We start from the raw sequence: 18,948 nt of genomic DNA on the forward strand, positions 1-18,948 counted from the left end.
TTCCCAACCCTTGAGCTCCTTTCTTTTCTCTTTCCTTCTGTGTGCATAATGTGCATTTAGTTTAGCTCTTTACTTTTAGTCTATCTAGCGCTGTAGAATGGACGAATGAATGACAGTCAGAGCGCTGCTCGCTATTGATTGCAATTGTAAACTGCAATATTTTCCCTTGTTTCCTATTGAAAGCCAATCTTTATTTTACTTCCTGCTTTATTGGCTAAGGGTAGAGTTATACATGCTTTAGGATGATGTGCGGACTAACTCCAGCAAAAGGTCTGGTTACCCTTCCAATAGGGGCACTTGAATTTCTAGTGAGCTACACCCATGAGGAGGTTCAAAGGTCCATTCATAACACTCTTCTCATCAGCCAAGGCTCAGCCAGGCTTTTTTCAGTGTCCACATTTGTCCTCTTTGGCCAAATCCTCCTCCACTCTTAGGAGCATAGGAGGAACATAGGAACATGCCTCATATCAAGTCAGATCATTAGTATCATTTACACTGACTGGCAGCAGCTCTCCAGGTTTTCAGACAGGGGTCTTTCCCAGGAGATGGCGGGGATGAGACCTGGGACCTTCTGCATGCTAAGCAGATGCTCTACCACTGAGCGACAGCCCCTTCCTGCTGGATCAGACAAAAGGTCCATCTAGTCCAGCACTTTGTTCTCCACAGTAGCTAACCAGATGCCTCTCAGATGCCCACAAGCAGAATATGAGGACGCTAGTCTTGTGCCAGTTATTTCCAAGCAAATGGGATTCAGAGGCATTCTGTCTCTAGACCAGGAGGCAGTCTATAGCCAGTATGAGTAGTAGCCACTGAGAATCTTTTCCCTCCATGCATTTGACTACTTCCCATCTAAGTTACTGCTGTGCTGAAATCACAGTCGGAGGCAGAATGAGCACCAGTTGCTGGGAATCAGAAGTTGGGAGAGTGCTCCTTCTTTTAGGCTTTCCATGGGCATCTGGTTGGCCACTGTGAGAACAGGATGCTGGACTAGATGGGCCACTGGTCTGATCCAGCAGGCTCTTCTTATATCCTCCAGATTCTCAGAAGTTTTCTTCATCTGTGAATGAGGCTTCCTTTTTCCTGTCTCATTTTCAGGGCCTTTTAGGATTTCTTTAGAATGTTGGCAGGGGTGGGGTTCTGAGCTTACTGTATCATTGTGAGGTTGCCAAGGGTGGAGGGTATGTTTTTCTTGCCAGTAAAAGTTTCTTCAGTGCACTGCAGCCTCCCCGGCTGCCCATGTTTCTTGATCTGAAAAAGCCCCAAGGGAGGGGTTACCTTGTGATGTCTTTCATGGGCTTTAATTGAACTGTAGGCATCTGGGAAGGCTGCAGAGTGCAGACTACTGGTGAGATGATTTGCACAATGGAAGAAAACACACTCACAAATGCCCCCTAGGCCACATCAAAAATAAGGAAAGCGCAACACAAACTATGAGAATTTCACCAAAACTTTGGGATGTATTCAGCTAAGGTCTACTCAAAGGCATACCCAGTGAAATGAATGATCTTAAATTAGTCATGTCCATTTTTTTCAGTAGGTGTACTCTGAATAGGACTAGCACTGGATACAACCCTTTCTCTCCCTTTTGATAATTTCTGAATGCAAGTCCTTTCCTTACTAATTGATGGGAAATTGTTTTTTAAAAATGCAGGAGAGATTTTCAGCTCAGTGCTAGCCTGTACATTAGCAGCAAATGCCATAGTTTAATTAGGCATGGTGTGAAGAAGTCCTTCCTTTTGTCTGCCCTGAATCTTCTACCATTCGCTTTCCTTTGAAAGGCGCAACTACCTCCTGCTGGTGCTATGAATATGATCCAAACAGTGGTGCATCAGGCTTCATGCATTATTAAGCTTTGTGGTTATGGCAAGAGTATTTTTCCATGGTTTTATCCCTATATTTTCCATCCCTATATTTTTCCATGGTTTTACTCTGTCCTGTGACTGCACCTCTTGAATTATGATTTAAACTAGGAGCGTTCCATAAAATTATTCCCTGAACTGGAGTATGCTCTCCTTACCATTCCTTCAGTTGATTTTCACATCTTTCCCCCCCCCGCTACATTGCTGATGTGCATTGACAAAATCTCAGTCTCCTTATATCATGAAGGTTCCATTTGTCTGGTGTTTTATTCATTTGTGTATGCACTCCTGCATTGTGGGTAAAACACTGCACAAAAAGAATCTGGAAGCCGCTATATATGCAATCATGCTGAGAGTGTTTTCCTGTGGTGTTTTAAGAGTGTACAGTATTATAGAGCAGGGAGGAAGACATAGATGTAAATGGATTGAAGGAGATGAACCTGCAACCAGTGAACCTGGAACTGAACCTGACAGCAAGTTCAGTCCAACTCAGAAATGCAGAACAAACAGAACCACAGTGAATTCCTAATGCAGCTAGTTATATATTATTAATGCTTATTTATATGCCACATTTCCATAATTCCATAATTATGCTTAAAGCAACTTACAGAAACAGTAAACAATTCAAGTCAAAAAGGCCATTAACAACCCACTTATCTGGTGCCGCTACATTTATGACATCTTTATTGTCTGGACTAGTGGTAGAGTGTTTAGAAGAATTTAAAAATTACATCAACTCTATCCATCCATTAAGTTTACATTTAATGCTACAAATGATAATCCACACATCCCTTTTCTTGATGTCCTTCTCACCACTGAAAACAACAAAATAGCCACTGATCTCTACAGCAAACCCACTGATGCCCACACCTATTTAAACTGGAAATCCTGTCATCCTAAGTATATAAAGAAAAACATTGTGTATAGCTTAGCTCTGAGAATCAAACTTATTTGCAACAATGAGGATAAATACTAGAGAAGGATCACTTAAAGAACACATGAGAGGATATCCTCCACATCTTGTTGATTGCAACATCCACCGAGCCTCCATTCTGTCCAGAGAAAACCTCCTCCATCATAATGAGGTGTCAAAGAACAACAGATTCCATTTGTGGTATATTTCCATCCAGCATCTCCTGTCACTGAGCAATCAGGCAGAGCTACCCATAGCTAGCAAACTCTGAACATCTTGCTAGAGCCATCAGCTGGCCTCCTCTTGTAGCATTTTGCCAGCCTCCTAATTTACTCAGACTGTTAGTGAGAGCTGTGCTGAAGCCACCTATCACCAATCCTGGGTCTCATCCTTGTCACTCCTAACACTGTATCACCTGTGTGTATCTCACGGAGACAGCTACTTTCAAAAGCACTAGGACAGGCAGAACATATCACATCAAGCAGAACATCACCTGCAGGTCCTGCAATATAATTTATGTCATCAAATGCAAAAGACCAGGATGTCACATCCAATACGCTTCAGACACCACAAATCAGCAATCTTGACCAAAAAAGTAGAACAACCAGTTGCAAAATATTTTAGCACTGAGGGTCACAGCCTGTTGGAATTTTCTGTAACAGCTATAGAGATGCCAACAGATCCAGCAGCATTGACTAAGAGGGGGAACAGTATATATATTTATAAATATACAAAATTCATGAGACAAATTTCATAAATCAAGGGTGGCTGACCTATTTTGTCCCAAGGGCCATACTCATCCTTGACCAATCCTCTGGGGGCCACATTCCAGAAGTAGGTATGAACCATCCACTCGCATTTCTCAGACACATTCACAAATGCATGCACACATGCGTGCGCACACACACACACACACACACATGGGGGTGAAGGCAGATAGACCCCCCTTTCTCAGCTGACCCATACTGATCAACTAACATGGGGTTCATCAACTAATAAATCTATATCTACTTTTAAAATATCTTTTTGCTGCTACCACTAAAATTGGTTGGATCTTGGGGAGGGGGGCAGAAAAATGTGTTTGGGGGCCAGACATCAGGTGATTAAGAAGTGGCTGTCCTTGCTCACCTTCCCAACTTGGCCAGTGGGAGGTGGGGGAGATATGGGTCCAGCCTGTCTGAAGGCCACTGCACAAATTACCCAAATCTGTAATATTGCTGAAGATACAAGAATTTAAATTTATATCCCCCCCTTTTTTTCCCCAAAGGAGCCCAGGGTGGCAGGACTGTGCCTTGAAACTCCATCTTGTTATCCTATCTATCTGTTTCCATATGATTGGATCTTGTATCCATTTCTGCTCTGCACAGTAATGTGGGCACACCTACTCCTCTTCCCTTGCCTGGCCTTCTAACTCGATGCAATTTTTCAATCTTTGTACATCTGTATGTATGTCGATGGGAATATCTCTACATCTATCTAATCCAGGGGCAGGGAATCTTCTTAAACCCAAGGGCTGCATTCCATTCTGGACAACCCTCCGGTACCCACATGACAGCAGTGGGTGTAGCCAGAGGCCAAAGTGGGTGGGGCAATGAATGTAAATTTTACCTTTATACAGCAGTCTAGTTTCTACACACACATGCACATGCACCCCTCTCTATCCACCACCCAGGCAAGGAAGCAGCATTATCAGAGTTCAAGGACCCATTCCACACAGGCAAAAGCACTTTTCACACTCAGGTGTGAAACAGCGCCAGTGTGGCCTGGGGAGAGGGGGTGGCTGCAGAGAGTTCCAAGGGCTAAGTAGAGAGGCTTCATTCAGCCCCAGAGCCTGAGGTTCCCTATGAACATATGGATAGGTATGCACACATGAACCGGTGCCTGGCATCAGTGATGGACTGGATGAGGGCAAACAAATTGAAATTAAATCCAGACAAGACAGAGGTGCTCCTGGTTAGTCGAAAGGCAAATCAGGGAATAGGGATTCAGCCTGTGCTGGTTGGGGTTACACTCCCCCTGAAGACACAGGTTCACAGGTTGGGTGTACTCCTGGACTCAGCTTTGAACTTGGAGGCCCAGGTCTCTGCAGTGGCCAGGAGTGTTTTTGCCCAGCTAAGACTGGTGCGCCAGCTGCACCTGTTCCTGGAGATGCCTGATTTGACTACAGTGATGCATGCCTTAGTTACATCCCGTTTAGATTACTGTAACGCACTCTACGTGGGGCTGCCTTTGAAGACTGTTCGGAAACTTAAACTGGTACAAAGAGCTGCAGCCAGAGTGCTAACGGGCTGGTTACAGGGACCATACAACCCCCTTGTTATGACAGCTCCACTGGCTGCCAGTTTGTTTCCAGTCACAATTCAAAGTGCTGGTTTTGACCTATAAAGCTCTATATGGCCTAGGTCCAGGCTATTTGTCAGACCGTATCTCCCCATATGAGCCTGCCCGGGTGTTGAGATCCTCAGGAGAGGCCCTTCTCTCAGTCCCAACACCTTCGCAAGCACAATTGGTGGGGACGCGAGATAGGGCCTTCTCGGTGGCTGCCCCCAGGTTCTGGAACTCTCTTCCTAGGAAAGCACAAATGGCCCCTTCCTTGCTATCCTTCCGTCGGCAGGCAAAGACTTTTTTATTCCGACAGGCTTTTGGACTAGAAGATGTTTAAGATAGGGCCACATAAGGTCTGTTGTATTGTTCTATGGTCCTATTCTTAAAGTTTTAAATTGTCTTAGTATTTTAAGTGTATGTTTTATGGTTTTAATGTTATGAATAGTTTAATTCTATTTTAATTGTATATTTTTGTATATTTTTTACCTATGTGTAGTTTTTATTTGTAAGCCGCCCTGAGTTCCAGTTTTGGAAAAAGGGCGGGGTAAAAATAAAGATTGATTGATTGATTGATAGGAGAAATCTAATTGGTCTCAAGTGAGCCTCACCCTATAGACTTTTTTACTTATTTCCCCAATTCTGTCTTTTCTCTTTTAATCCCTCTGCAGTGATCATCTAGCTCCACTGCATTGGAAGCCAATAAAACATACATGCGATTCTTTTTTTCCCCTTTTACCAAATGGTTTTGGTTAATAGCGAGAGCAATAACAAAGAAACTGCATCTCCAAGCATGAGCTCAGAATAACTATCCAACAGCCCGGAAGAACTTGGATAGAATAAAAGGTTTCTGCTTTCCCAGTTGCAGATAAGAGATCCCATCCTTTCAAAAACCCATTTTCCCATGTGTGAAATATTTTGCTATGTAAATGACTTGGCGCCGGCGTTACCTTTTGAGATGCTATTGAAGGGACTTGAAAGAAGAGCTTTTCACACTACTGAAGGAAGGGTTGGCTTTATGAATAAGAGCCTCAAAGAAGAAAACACTGTTCCTAAAGCTGGCAGAGATTATGGTTCAAATGCAACAGGCTGTTTTTCTTTTTGGTTTCTCCATCTGTTCAATGGGCTTTAACTCACAATTTGAAAGTAAATCCCAGGGATGTTGATGAAGTACATTGACAAGCCAGTGCATATACCCTAACAGCAGGTCAACAAAAAACAGTAGATCATATGGAAGGGAACCCCCGCTCAGTGGTAGAGCATCTTCTTTGCATGCCGAAGGTCCCAGGTTTAATCTCTGGCATCTCCAGCTAGGGGAGGGAATGCCCCCTGACTGAAACCATCTGGAGAGCTGCTGCCAGTCAGCGCAGACAACACTGAGCTAGGAGAACCGATGGTCTGAATCAGAATAAGGCAGCTTCCTATATTCTGAAGTAAGGATGCAAATTCTTGTCATACATCTTATTTCCCCGATTGTGATGTGCCCGATTACCTGGTCTTGTTTCTGTAGCGCAGCGACATGGGGAACCTGTGGCCCTCCAGGTCTTGTCAGACTTCAAGTCTCACCATCCCTGATCGTTGGCCATGCTGGCTTAGGCTGATGATGGGAGCTCAGCAACATCTTGAGGGCCACAAGTTCCTCGTTTTTAGTGGAACCAATGCACTAGGGATCCTCCATTGTTTCATCCCCCCTCCTGTTTTTTACAGAGTCCTCTCTGTGTTTGTAGGTTGCCACCACCTTCTGCACCTCCAGTTCATTTGTAGGTATCATGTGCCCCTTTCTGCATTACCAATGCACACATCCACATAATGGCCGTGGTTAGGCAATCATATATTGGCTTAATATACCAAGATCAGAACCAGCCTTTTATCCATACATACAGCCACTTTGCTCCTTCCTTTGCGGCATGAGCAAACAAACCATGAAGTCTCCAATTAGCCATAGTTTCCCCTTTCATCCAAACCAGGAAACTATGGTTACCAGCTTCAGAAGACACCATGGTTTATATTAGAGGCTGCTCCATTGGGGTGATTGGGGCATGCCCCACCAACCTCAGTCTGCCCTCAGCCAGCTCCCACCTGTCTGCATACTCACTTGCATCTTGCTTGCATCTAGCCCAGGGGGTAACATTGGCTATCAGCTTCCTCCTCCTTAGTCTCTGTATCGCCACTACAGAGCTCTGCAGGAAGGAGGATGGGCGCAAAAGTAGAATTAGTTGGCTCTTCCTATCATTACCTCTAGCTCCATCTACTGTTGGCTTCTATGTTAGCCTACCAATCCCAAAGAACTTTGAGGTTAATATCCTGGCTGTTCTGAAACTGGTAACCAGTTTCCCAGTTCATATGAAGTGGGAAATCATGGTTAATCACATGCTTCCTGGTTTCATTGTGGCTTTGTAGGGAGAAGGATTTGTGGAGGAAAGGTTCATTTGTATCGTGGCTTGTGAAGCTGAAAGATGGTGGTCAAAACTGGCTCAGTGATAGACTCTTCAAAAAAAGGAATTATTGTTGGACCAAGATACTTCATGTGGGATGTGTGTGGGAGAGTTTTCAAATGTGAAGGAGCGTGTTTGAATATCAGTGGGACAGATAGCAGTTTGAAACAATCATACATAAGATCACATATTTTTATATATATATAAACGTATTCCTTACGTATAGTTTATTAGGGTTTTCACAGTATTACAATAAAACAGTATGCTCCTCTATTCCCTGCCCCCCTTCCCGTCTCCTCTACCTCCCTTTTCCCTCATGCCCTTTTCTTTTTGTTTAATTTTTCATTTCTGATGTTCAGTTGTTTGACATGTGAGGCAGAGTTTGCCTTTCTGCAGTGTTTCATGAACGCACACGAGCATGTTATTTATGAAGATGGTGTGTGGGGTGAAGGTGGGGAGCTGCAAAGGAACTGAAGGAACCAAAAGTTGTGTCAAAGTGCATTTTTTCCAGTTCCAATAGTAACATTTAAAATTCTCCTAGTTAAACCAGAATTCTGGATGGATGATATGCTCAGGGCAGGGCAGAGGCGCAATAAAAGGAACACAGCTGGGGAAATCTTCTCATCTCTATTTTTCATTTCATTGATTGACACCGGGGCAAAGGTTTTCTTGGTTTAAAAGTTTTGAAATGTTTCACTGCACGTATGTATGTTTTGGAATACAATGACCATCAAACCCATCCAGAATGGTCATTCTGGCAGGGGCCGATGGAAGCTGTAGTCTAAAACATCTGGAAGGCACCAGGTTGGTGAAAGCTGACATAAATAAACATGGTTCATCAGAACGTAAGCGGGAGGGGGGGGAACCACAGATCCTTGTGACCCGAAAGCTTACAATATAAAGTCTGACAGGGAGAAGTGAAGGAATGGCAATTGGGAATGCTTTTTGGAGAGCCCATCCACATATTAGAGGAGGGGAAGGATGTGGAAGGGTTACATTATTTTTAAAGTGATTACCTAAAGATATAGGTGAAACAAACATATATATGGAAACATCTTTAACATACTGACAACAGACCACAGGGATCCAGAACTGGAGGCAGCTAATGCATGGATCAGCCGTCAGAGTGTTATGCTCCCTCATTCTAAGCACTTTTTGTCAGTAAAGAAAGAGAAATAAAAGAATGACAGAAATCAGAGGTGCTGAACCTCAGGTCCTCTGGCCAAATACAGTCTTCCAAGCCTCTCTATCTGAGAGTCCTCTCTCCCTAGGCAACACTCTCTCTCCAGCCACACAACCCTGGTGACCTTGCTTTGCACCCTGTTGACTACTTTGCCTGGCTGGAATATGCCCTTGAACGCTGACAATGCTTCCTGCTTCCTTAGAAGGAAGACAGAGAGGGGTGTGAAAGTGTGTGTAGATACTAGCCTGCTGTACAAAGGTAGACTCTACATTCATTCCTCTGGCCACTGTGGCCTCTGGCCTCACCCACCTCTGGGATGTAGCCAGCGAAAGATTGCCCAGAAGGGAATGGAGCCCTTGGGCTGAAACAGGTTCCTCACCTCCACATGGAAGGGCAAAGGAGGGAGACTTGACTCAACCTGCAACTCTTTTCTTAGTTTGGCCCCTTTCTCTTTTACAGGTTGCCCAGGGATGTGGGATAACATTACCTGTTGGAAGCCTGCCTTTGTGGGTGAGGTTGTTTTCGTCAAATGCCCAGCACTCTTCACGATGGTGAACATCGATGACGGTAACGTTGCCTGAGCCTTCATTGTGCTTGTACTGCATGTTGCCCAAGAGAATCCTTGCACGCTGCAGGCAGTATGGTGGTCTGGAGTAAGGATGGGTGAGAAATTCAATTCAGTTCACATTTCAACCTGAATCTATCAAATCTGCACTTTCAGAAACAATATGAGAACCAAAACACAGCCATCCTTTGAAATTCACGCTTATTGAAATTTTGCAATGCAGTCCTCAAACCAAACAATGTTTCCAAAAATGCATATGTTAGGGGAAAGTTGTGCATAAAAATGAATATATTAGTGAAAATAACATACAAAAATGCATTATGCGATGAGAAACTGCTTGCAAAAATGTGTGCATTAGTCAGAACTGCCTACAAAAATGTGCTTAGATAAATTTGCATTCAAATGCTGGAGAATTTTCATGAGAATTTTTTTTAAAAAAAAATCACAAATTGCTGCAGAAATATGGAGAACTGAATTTAAGATTGGGAAAAATGAGAAACAGGACAGATCTTTCCATCCCTAGTCTGGAGTGCTCAATCCAAATTAAACAATACGGTATACAGAAAAATAAATTCTGCAACAACATACCGGAGCCAGTACATGTTCTGGGAAAGGTCATAGCTCAGTGGTAGAGCTCTGCTTTGTATGCAGAAGGTCCCAGGTTCAATCCCTGGCATCTCCAGGAAGCGCTGGAGAAAACTCCTGTCTAAAACTATGGAGAGCTGCTACCAGTCAGAGTAGACAGTGTGGAGCTTGATTGACTAATGGTCTAATTCAGTATAAGGCAGGTTCCTTTGTTCCTGTTCATAAGCATACCAGGACATGAACCACTGCAGTACTTTGCTTTTTAGAGAAGGTAATATTTTCTACATCGACTGATAGCTGGTGAGGTAGGACTGATCCACAGATACAATTGCCCAACAAGTTTTACACTTTTTGTTATCAGTTCCTCCCTGATAACCAACAACGGCTGAAGTCTCCATGGCAATGGCTGGGATCTTTTGAAAATGATGAGTAGGCCCGCTACCCATGAGGCCAGCGGCTTCTGTAACATCAATCAAAGCCCTGAATGAAGGCACCGGAAGAAAGAAGAGGCAAAACAAGGAGTCCATTGAGGAAGGCAGAGTTTCAACTCATTACTAAATGGGAATTAGTCAAAACTGAGGGTTTGTGACGTACCACATTGTTTAGTGATGGTGTTTATTTTTAAAAATAAGGATAAGCCACCTGTAGGGATGTAAGAAGGCATCGATTTCTGTTCTGCCTTTGTCACAATCAGAGCTGTTTCCAGTCCTCTGCAGTTTGGTTTCTGCTAAATACTATATTATGTGTCTTGCTGTCTGCTATTTACTTTAATTTACATAACTATTTAGATGATTTTCCTAGGTTACAAATTTAATGTAATAAATGACATAATTATTTCCACATCATTCATTTCCCTGTGAAGGAAACACAAGGTAAACAGGGGAAAAGGTCATAAATTATGTATCATTTACAGACTGAAAAAGTAACAGCAAATACTGACCATATTCACTGGATTGATTTCCATTCTGGACATGGGACGAATAAGTGAATATCAGCAATTTCTGCTTCCCTTTGGAATTTCCCGACATTCCTGCTAATCTGATGCCCGCCAGAAGCATCAGCCTCAGCCAGCATGACCAATAGTCAGGGATGATGGGAGTTATAGTTCAGGAAGATTTAGAGAACCATAGGTTGTGTGTGTGTGTGTGTGTGTAAATTGGCCACTTTCCCAAAACACTTCATCCAATGTGAGCTCAAGCATTCCAAATCCAATTTATAAAAATGAAATATTACTGTGTGACCTTGAAGCCTACTTGAGTTCTGTCTGCAAGGCAGGTTCTTCTTCTTCTGGAAATAAAATATTTGTGAAAACAATTTTTTCTTGTCAAAAAGGGATAAAGGCACATCTGTAGATTGTGTCACTGGCCTTGTCTCCAGAAGAACATCACCTGATCCTTTTAAGAGAAGATGGAAATCTCCATCTCTCTGTCTCAAAGTAGTAGCAGTAACAGTATTTTTATTCTCTGTCTCGTTGTTAGAACAGCTGCTTCAAGAGGGGGTATTTCAGAGCAGTGAGACATTGCTGGAGAGGGAATGCTTAACCCTTCCCTTCTTCTCCATGGTTTTCTGTGACACACACCAAACACATGCACAATCACAAGACTTCAAATGCTTGTATGGAATCTTTGCTTTCCTCACTTCCGTCTTCCGCCTCAATCCCTTCTTTGCCTGATATTCCAGGCAAGATGGAACAATGGTGGGGGGAAGTGTTCCTTAGTCATAGAAAACAGAAAGCTGCTGTATACCAAGTCAGGCTATTGGTCCATCTAGCTCTGTATTGTCTACACTGACTGGCAGTGACTCTCCAGGGTTCCAGGCAGGGTTCTCTCCCAGCCCTACCTGGAGATGCCGGGGATTGAACCTGGAACCTTCTACAAACAAGGCAGATGCTCCGTCACTGAGCTAAGGCCCTACCCCATGTAAGAACAAAAACTGTTCAGTCATTCCCTTAGGGTGGCCATGTGTCCTGCTTTGGAGAGGACTGTCCTCTGTTTGAAAGGTTGTCAAATAGAGTCTTCTATTTGAAGGTGTCTCCTGTTCAAAATGCTGCCCCATCCAAAGATAGAGAGTAGGAGCCCTGAAGTTGCCCCAAAACAAATTCTGTAGCAGGTGTTGGGATCACCCACTCACAGTGTTCCTCACTAGGATGAGATGTATTATTGTGCCTATGTGAATTACAGTAATTGATTCTATATTGCATCTCAATATTTATTTATTTATTTATTTGTTTCATTTTTAAACCGCCCACAGCGAATAGCTCTCTGGGCGGTGTACAAAAGGATTAAAATACAAATATCATAATAAAAACAGCCGAACAATAATAAACACAAACAGAAACCACAGAAATAGAAAAGTAAACACACTAAAATGCCTGGGAGCATAGCCAGGTCTTAACCTGGCGCCGAAAAGATAGCAGCGTAGGCGCCAGGCGTATTTCTTCGGGGAGGCTATTCCACAATATATATAACCATGGGCAAATTTTATGCAAATCTCTGTCTTCTTTGCCCTCATTTTTGGTGACATGTTTCCTCTTTGGAGGCAATACCTAAGTGTCCACCCTAGAAAGAGAAATACAAGTGCATAAACTCATTCAGTGTTCAAAATGTTGGGATAATGGCCAAGCAAACAATACATACTTCACATCAAAGAGCAAAGTGAAGGATTTTGGCCACTTAAGAAAGCAGCTAGTCAACAGAGCTACACCTAAATACATGAAGTATCTCCACTTAAAAGCACTGCGCCCACAGTGTTGTGATATCCTATGTTGAGGTCCAGAGATATTGACTGTCCTTGGTAGACAACTCTGAAGCACAGCACGCAGAATCAGGGGCAATGGCCTTCTACAGTTCCATGTTCAAGAGGAGAACCAGAGCTTTTCTACTTCACGCTATACTTCTGAGAATCCTTGGAGCACTTGCAAAGCACAACACTGATGCCAATACCCCTTCTGAACTGAGAAGGGCAGGGAGGATATCACTAGGTTTACAGTATGGACAATCCCCTCCTTTCCTCAGCTCCAAACTTTGGAAGGCCAAAGCTCATCCATGTTCTGCTACACTTCAGATGCACTTCATGCCACTGTAGAAGCACAGCATAACTGGGACATGCACCTTCTGAGAATAGAACTGGGAGAGGGGCATGGAAATTGGCCTAACTGTTGTGTTGCCTTGATACTCAGGAGCTCTGGATGCCTCTGAAGCACAGCACAAGATGGATGGGTTTCAGATCTCCCAAGCTTGGTGCTGGGGAAGGGGATGGGGTGCTGGTGGTGTTGCACAATCATGCTGTACTTCCAACACACTCAGGTCACCTCCAGAGTGCTACATGACTCTGGGAATGATCCCCTGACTATCTCCCCAGTTCCAAGCTAAGGAAGAGGTCTGAGAATCATAGCTTTTGCCAGAGATGGGAGGGTTGTTGTTATTGGCCATCAGTCGTGAACGAGTAAGATTGTCTTCCAAGATAATTTGGTTGGAAGATGCCTGTGTGGGAATTTGTTTTATGTGAGGAGATTGGTGCACAATGATCAACACAGAGTCTTGACAGAAAAAGGCTTTGATCCAATGGCATGGATACCATGACGATTGGAAGTCTTTTATCTGCCGCAGCCTTCATCTGCCTTCACAGCCATTGTAACATACACATTGTTATCCTCCGCCTGTTCTGCCATTGAGGACATTCTTGGATCGTTCTTTGTCTGGTTCCTCTCCCTTGACCTTACCGCCATGGGTGACCTTGCTGGGAGTACATGACTCCCGACGGCATCGCTCACAGGGTTCATTGGAACACACAAGCCCACTCACCACTACAAGGCGACGATCCATCGAGTGAGACGATCCATCAAGTGGGAGGGACACTCACTGTGGTGGACACACTTGTGCATCCTTGGTTCCATGCAAGTCCTATCTTTGATGGCTCATTAACATGTGCTAGTTATCATTTGATGCTGTTCTCTAGTGATGCCTGTGTGAGTTGGCCCCAACTGTGGATTCTCTCTCTTTTCAGTGCTTTCTTGGGTAAAGTAGGTTCTGGTCCCTGTCTGTCGCTGCATGTATGGATTCAGTGGGTGCTCTGGATGAATAGCATGGACTACAAGGGTGTGAACATGTGTATGTATCACAGGAGACATGAGCTCTTCATTTAAAACTGCAAAGCCAGCATGCAGTTAGCAATCTCCTGACAGTTAGGTCCACTGTGAGACTTCGTGTTTGTGCAATTGGTTTTGACGTTGATTGCCAATGAAGAGTAGGATGAACTGGATTAAATTTCCAGGAGCTTAATGTATAGGCCAAAACCAGGCTGATGGAGAAATACTAAAAGCAACAGATGCATACACAGCATATTTCAGAGCACTTCCTTCATCTAGGAACCAAAGCCCAAGCTATGTAGAGGAGTAGGCCAGTGTGGTAACATTCCCACCTGAGCAGTTGGAAAATGAACATTACTGAGACATACGGATGCATTTGTCCAGGGGGGTTCAGACTCACTTTCTTCAGGGTGTTTGTGATGTTCCTATATTAATGTATATATGGTAAGTGTTGTTGTTTTAGAAGATACATGGTAAGTGGAGTGAAAGAGGAGGGGGAGTGAATGGGCAGTAGAATGCTAGATGATTGGCTGAGTGTTTAAAATGGCTGAACGTATAAAAGGAAGACTGAGAGTGGAATCTCGGGGGAGAAGAGAAAGAGTGGGTTGTTTGGTGGGGTTTGAGAGAGTGGTTTGCCAGGAGAGAGTGGAGAAGGAGGGAGGTGGAGTTTGGATTAGTATTGAGTAAAACCATATGCTTATGTGCCTTAAGAAGAAATCTTGTTAATCTTGTTAGCTTTGTTATCTGTAATAAATACTTAATTTGGTTTACCAAAGGCCTGATCCTTGGCTGGGGTTTCACAGACCAGAAGGGAGGGTAAGGTAATGACCAAGGCTGAAGGGGAACTGTAACAAATGGTGGCAGCGGTGAAGAGAATAACAATACCAGTATTCAGAGTTTCTGGGAATACTAGTATTGGGACGTTACTGGTGGTTGCCTAGCAGGGGGATCTGTTGAGATCTGTGCTAGAGCGGGGAGAGAAACCATAAGAGAGGACAGTCCGGACTGGTGGAGTCCCTGGTGGTGCCTAGAGACAGGCAGTAACCACGCGCAGGTAGGAACCTGACAGGGAGAGCCAGGGAAGGACGCCTCACAGTGTTCTCGTATTCACCTGGCTGCTGAGGAGGTTTTTCCACAGGCTGCAAAGGATTCTGCGGCCCCGTTCTAGAGCAGCCTTCACCAACTTGGCACCCTCCAATTGTTGTTCTGGCTGGAGCTGATGGGAGTTGTGGTCCAAACCATCTGGAGGATGTAAAAGATGCTCTAGGGCCAGGGTGGGGACCATCTTGCAGTCTAAGGATCACCTTCCCATGTAGGCAACCTTCCTGGGAAGACATGCCAGGGGTGGCAGGGTGGGGAAATAGATGTGATGCTGACCTTTGTAGAGTAGGCTACATTCCAGTCATGCAAAAGGCAGATATTTGTACATAACGCAGCTCCCTCAAGGAAGCGAGAGGCATCATCTCAGTTCAAGGACACATTCCCAGCCAGGCACAAGCACTCAAAAATGGGGCAGAGCAGGGCTGGTAAGGGGTTGGCCCCCTGGCCTGAGATTCCACGCCCTTGTTCTAAAGAGGGAAGTCAATTCAAATGGAATGCTGTTAACTGCTTTGAGGCACCTATTCCCTGTTTTAAATGCACATTGCTAGATAAAGATGGGTCATGGCAGGCAAGCTGTCTGCAGGAAAGCTGATCCGCTACTATTGCTCATCTTCTCACTGAGGAGCATCTAATAAGCTCACAAGGCATCTGGAGTGTTTTTTGGAGCATCATTTAAGAACCACAGTCTTAGATTAAGCCAACAAAGGTGAAAAATTAAGCATGATTTGGAGGTAAAAAATAACCAGAGCTTGAGTCCGTTTCAAACAGTTCTGTGTGGGACTGGGAATTCCTGGTGCTGTTTACAGAGTACCTTGAGGTCCAGACTAAAGGCTGTTATTTACTGGCTCCCTGTGACACATACACATTGTTGAAACCTATAAAAGTCATACAGGGCCATCTAGTGGCAAAATTAAGCACTACAAGAAGATACATTCATCGTTACCCTCTCTACCACACATTCCACCCAATACAGTTTGAAAAGGTTTGAGCTGAGCATTCCTTTAAAGTCTCTTAACATGAGAGCTGATTCCATTCTATATGGATAGGCTTCCACCTCCTCCTCCCATCACATGCCCATATCCAGAGAACACAAGCCACATATGGAAATGGAATCCAGATGTGCCATGGACACAACAACAGTGAATGGGGGAAATGGCTACACCCATCAACCCAAAGAAGCCTGGATGGGAAACCTGTAGCTCTGCAGAAGTTGTTAGACTACACCTCCCATCATGTCTGACTGTTAATCATGTTAACAGGGGCTGATGGGAGTTGGAGTCCAACCATGTCTGGAAAGCCGTACGCTCCTCCATTCCTATAATAAAGTGTGTGTCACAATCTCATTAATCACTCTCCACAGGAATCCCATGCACAAGCACATGCGCCAGACATTGTTTATCCAAGGGTGCAGCACTGCGTGTGTGCGTGCACGCGTGCATGAGCGTGCACATGCGTGTGCAGTGTGAACGTGATTCTGCTATCTGTGTAAGCTTAAATGAGATAAGGGAAGGGTTGTAGTTTAGTAGCAGAGCATGTACTTTGCATGCAAAAGGTCCCAGGTTCAGTCCCTAGCATCTCCAGTTAAAAGGAACAGGTAGAAGGTGACGGGAGAGACTTTTGTCTAAGACAGCCTTTCCCAACCTTTGAGTCCCCAGATGTTGCTGGAGTACAACTCCCATCAACAATTTCCACTCCTGTTTCCATTTCCATCTGAATTCTCTGATGTCCTTGCCCAGAGAGTCACATCTGAATACTCCCAGTTGCAAGTGGGGGAAAATTCCGTCTATATGCAAAACTAGTATGCAAAGAAGGGGGCTCTGACCTCTTCCCTCCCAGATATGCTCATTGTTTGGCAAATAGGTCCCAGGCTATGGTCTGAAGGCACATGAGGCCAGCACCCTGCTGAAGCTAAGCAGGGCCAGGTCTAGTCAGTGCCTGGATGGGAGACCTCTTGGGAACCATATGTAAACTATTTCATCAACAAGGCTGAAGTTTCTCACAGATCAGGGATTTTCTCCCCCAGGAGCTCCTGTGGAATGTGCTCAAGATTCGGAAAAATCAAAGTGCAAGGCTGAGATATAGAATTTTGAATTTGTACAAAATGTTGCTTGAGCTCTATGTGTGTGTGTTTACTTTCTGATTCTAAGTGGATATTTTATATTTCCTTTTACCCCCCCCCCCCGATTTACCAGAAAATAGAAATAATAAAACAAGCATGATTCTGGTTTTTTGCAAATAAATAAATAAATTGATGACCATGAGAAGGATAGTTGCTGCTTCTGCTAATGTTATTTGATTTGCTTAGCATTTTAATGTGAACCTACCAATTGGCACTTCCCAAACCAATATATAGATACCAAAGTGTAGTTATCCTTCAAATTCATACTTCCCCGAATTTTGTAATGCAGATTTCCAACCCCCCAAAATGGTACAAATTACATATGCTGGGGGGAAATATGCATGAACATGCATATATCAGTGAAAATACCATGCATGAATGCATTATATTGCGGAAAATAGCTTGCAAAAATATGTATATTTTTTGGAGACTTGTGCACTAATATTGACAAATTTTCATGATGACCTTTTTTAAAAAAAATCACACCCTAATGTGGAAATGCAGTGAACTGAATTTAAGATTGGAGAGATGAGAAACTGAGAGAAACTGAAACTGTCAAGTTTGTCCACCCCTAGTTATATGTTAGCAAGAAGATGAGACTTTGGCCCAATGAAGTTACAATCTAAGGGAGGTGAGAGAAGGAAGTGAGGGGAAAGAGAGGGGAAAGATGCATGCATCCAATTAAATTATGTACATGTAGGCTTAACTTCAGAAGGGGAAGAGGATGTTGGTCCACAATGATTTAACCATGGGTTCTCTTTTCCTTTTCCTTTTCTTACAGGCTGGGATGTGAATAGCATGGCCTATGCTCAACCAGGTAAGATCATGTTCTGGTTTTTCAGGAGCCACAAGAGGTATTAGATACCTCCTACTTGGGGGTGCCCATGGAAAGTCTCTTTAAATGTCCAAACTCCTGCTCTCTTAGGGCTAGCATCAGAGGGTGGAATGGTTGGGCAGCCACTAAGGCCCATAAACCTGCAGGGGAGGTTACTGTCAACCCCTCAGGGCCTCCTTGCTGTCACACCCTCTCTGAGCATGTGAAGTGTTAGTGGGTAAAGCTGCATCCTTCACATGCCTTGCACTCTCCTTCTGGGCAGTCCTTTTGGGATTGGGCTCAGAGGGTTTTGTTGTTATGTGCCTCCAAGTCAACTATGACTTATGGCGACCCTATGAATCAGTGACCTCCAATAGCATCTGTCACGGACCACCCTGTTCAGATCTTGTAAGTTCAGGTCTGTGGCTTCTTTTATGGGATCAACCCGTCTCTTGTTTGGCCTTCCTTTTTTTCTACTGTTTTTCCCAGCATTATGGTCTTTTCTAGTGAATCCTGTCTTCTCATGATGTGTCGAGAGGGCAAATAAATGGGGAGTGAGAACATAGCAAGGAAGAGTGGTCCCATTCATTTTGCCAAGGGCCGGTTAAAACCTGGAGCTGACACTGAACTGTTTGGGGGAGGGAGAGGGAGAGGGGCGAAACGCAGCCCTGCATTAATTCCCCCTCCCAGGCATCTGAGTGCCGTAATTTGCATCTCTGCACAAACCTGAGATGTTTACCTGTCTGCTGTTTGAATTGTGGAAGTGGTTGATATGCTTTAGCAGACGTTATTAATCTTGTTGTTCTATGTAAGCCACCCTGGAGGTAAAAACACTGAAAAGGGGAGTAAGAGAAAGAGATGAATGATTTTAAATAACAACGATCAAACTGTGGACATTTTCAACATGAAGCCCAATCTGTCTGTCACAAGGAAAAACCAGCCTTCCCACTTTTAATTCCTATAAG

General features: G+C 44.0%; 1 protein-coding gene across 1 annotated transcript in view; it reads left to right on the forward strand.

Annotated features, from left to right (window-relative positions):
• Positions 1–18,948, forward strand: part of ADCYAP1R1 (ADCYAP receptor type I) — a 128,122-nt gene that overhangs the window by 42,896 nt on the left and 66,278 nt on the right. The window contains exons 3-4 of the mRNA XM_061585785.1: positions 9,172–9,279; positions 17,951–17,986. Of these exons, the coding sequence (XP_061441769.1) occupies positions 9,172–9,279; positions 17,951–17,986 (144 nt within the window). The remainder of the gene's footprint in view (positions 1–9,171; positions 9,280–17,950; positions 17,987–18,948) is intronic.

The sequence above is a fragment of the Rhineura floridana genome, chromosome 10 (genome assembly GCF_030035675.1).
Source record: "Rhineura floridana isolate rRhiFlo1 chromosome 10, rRhiFlo1.hap2, whole genome shotgun sequence".
Classification (NCBI taxonomy): Eukaryota; Metazoa; Chordata; class Lepidosauria; order Squamata; family Rhineuridae; genus Rhineura; species Rhineura floridana.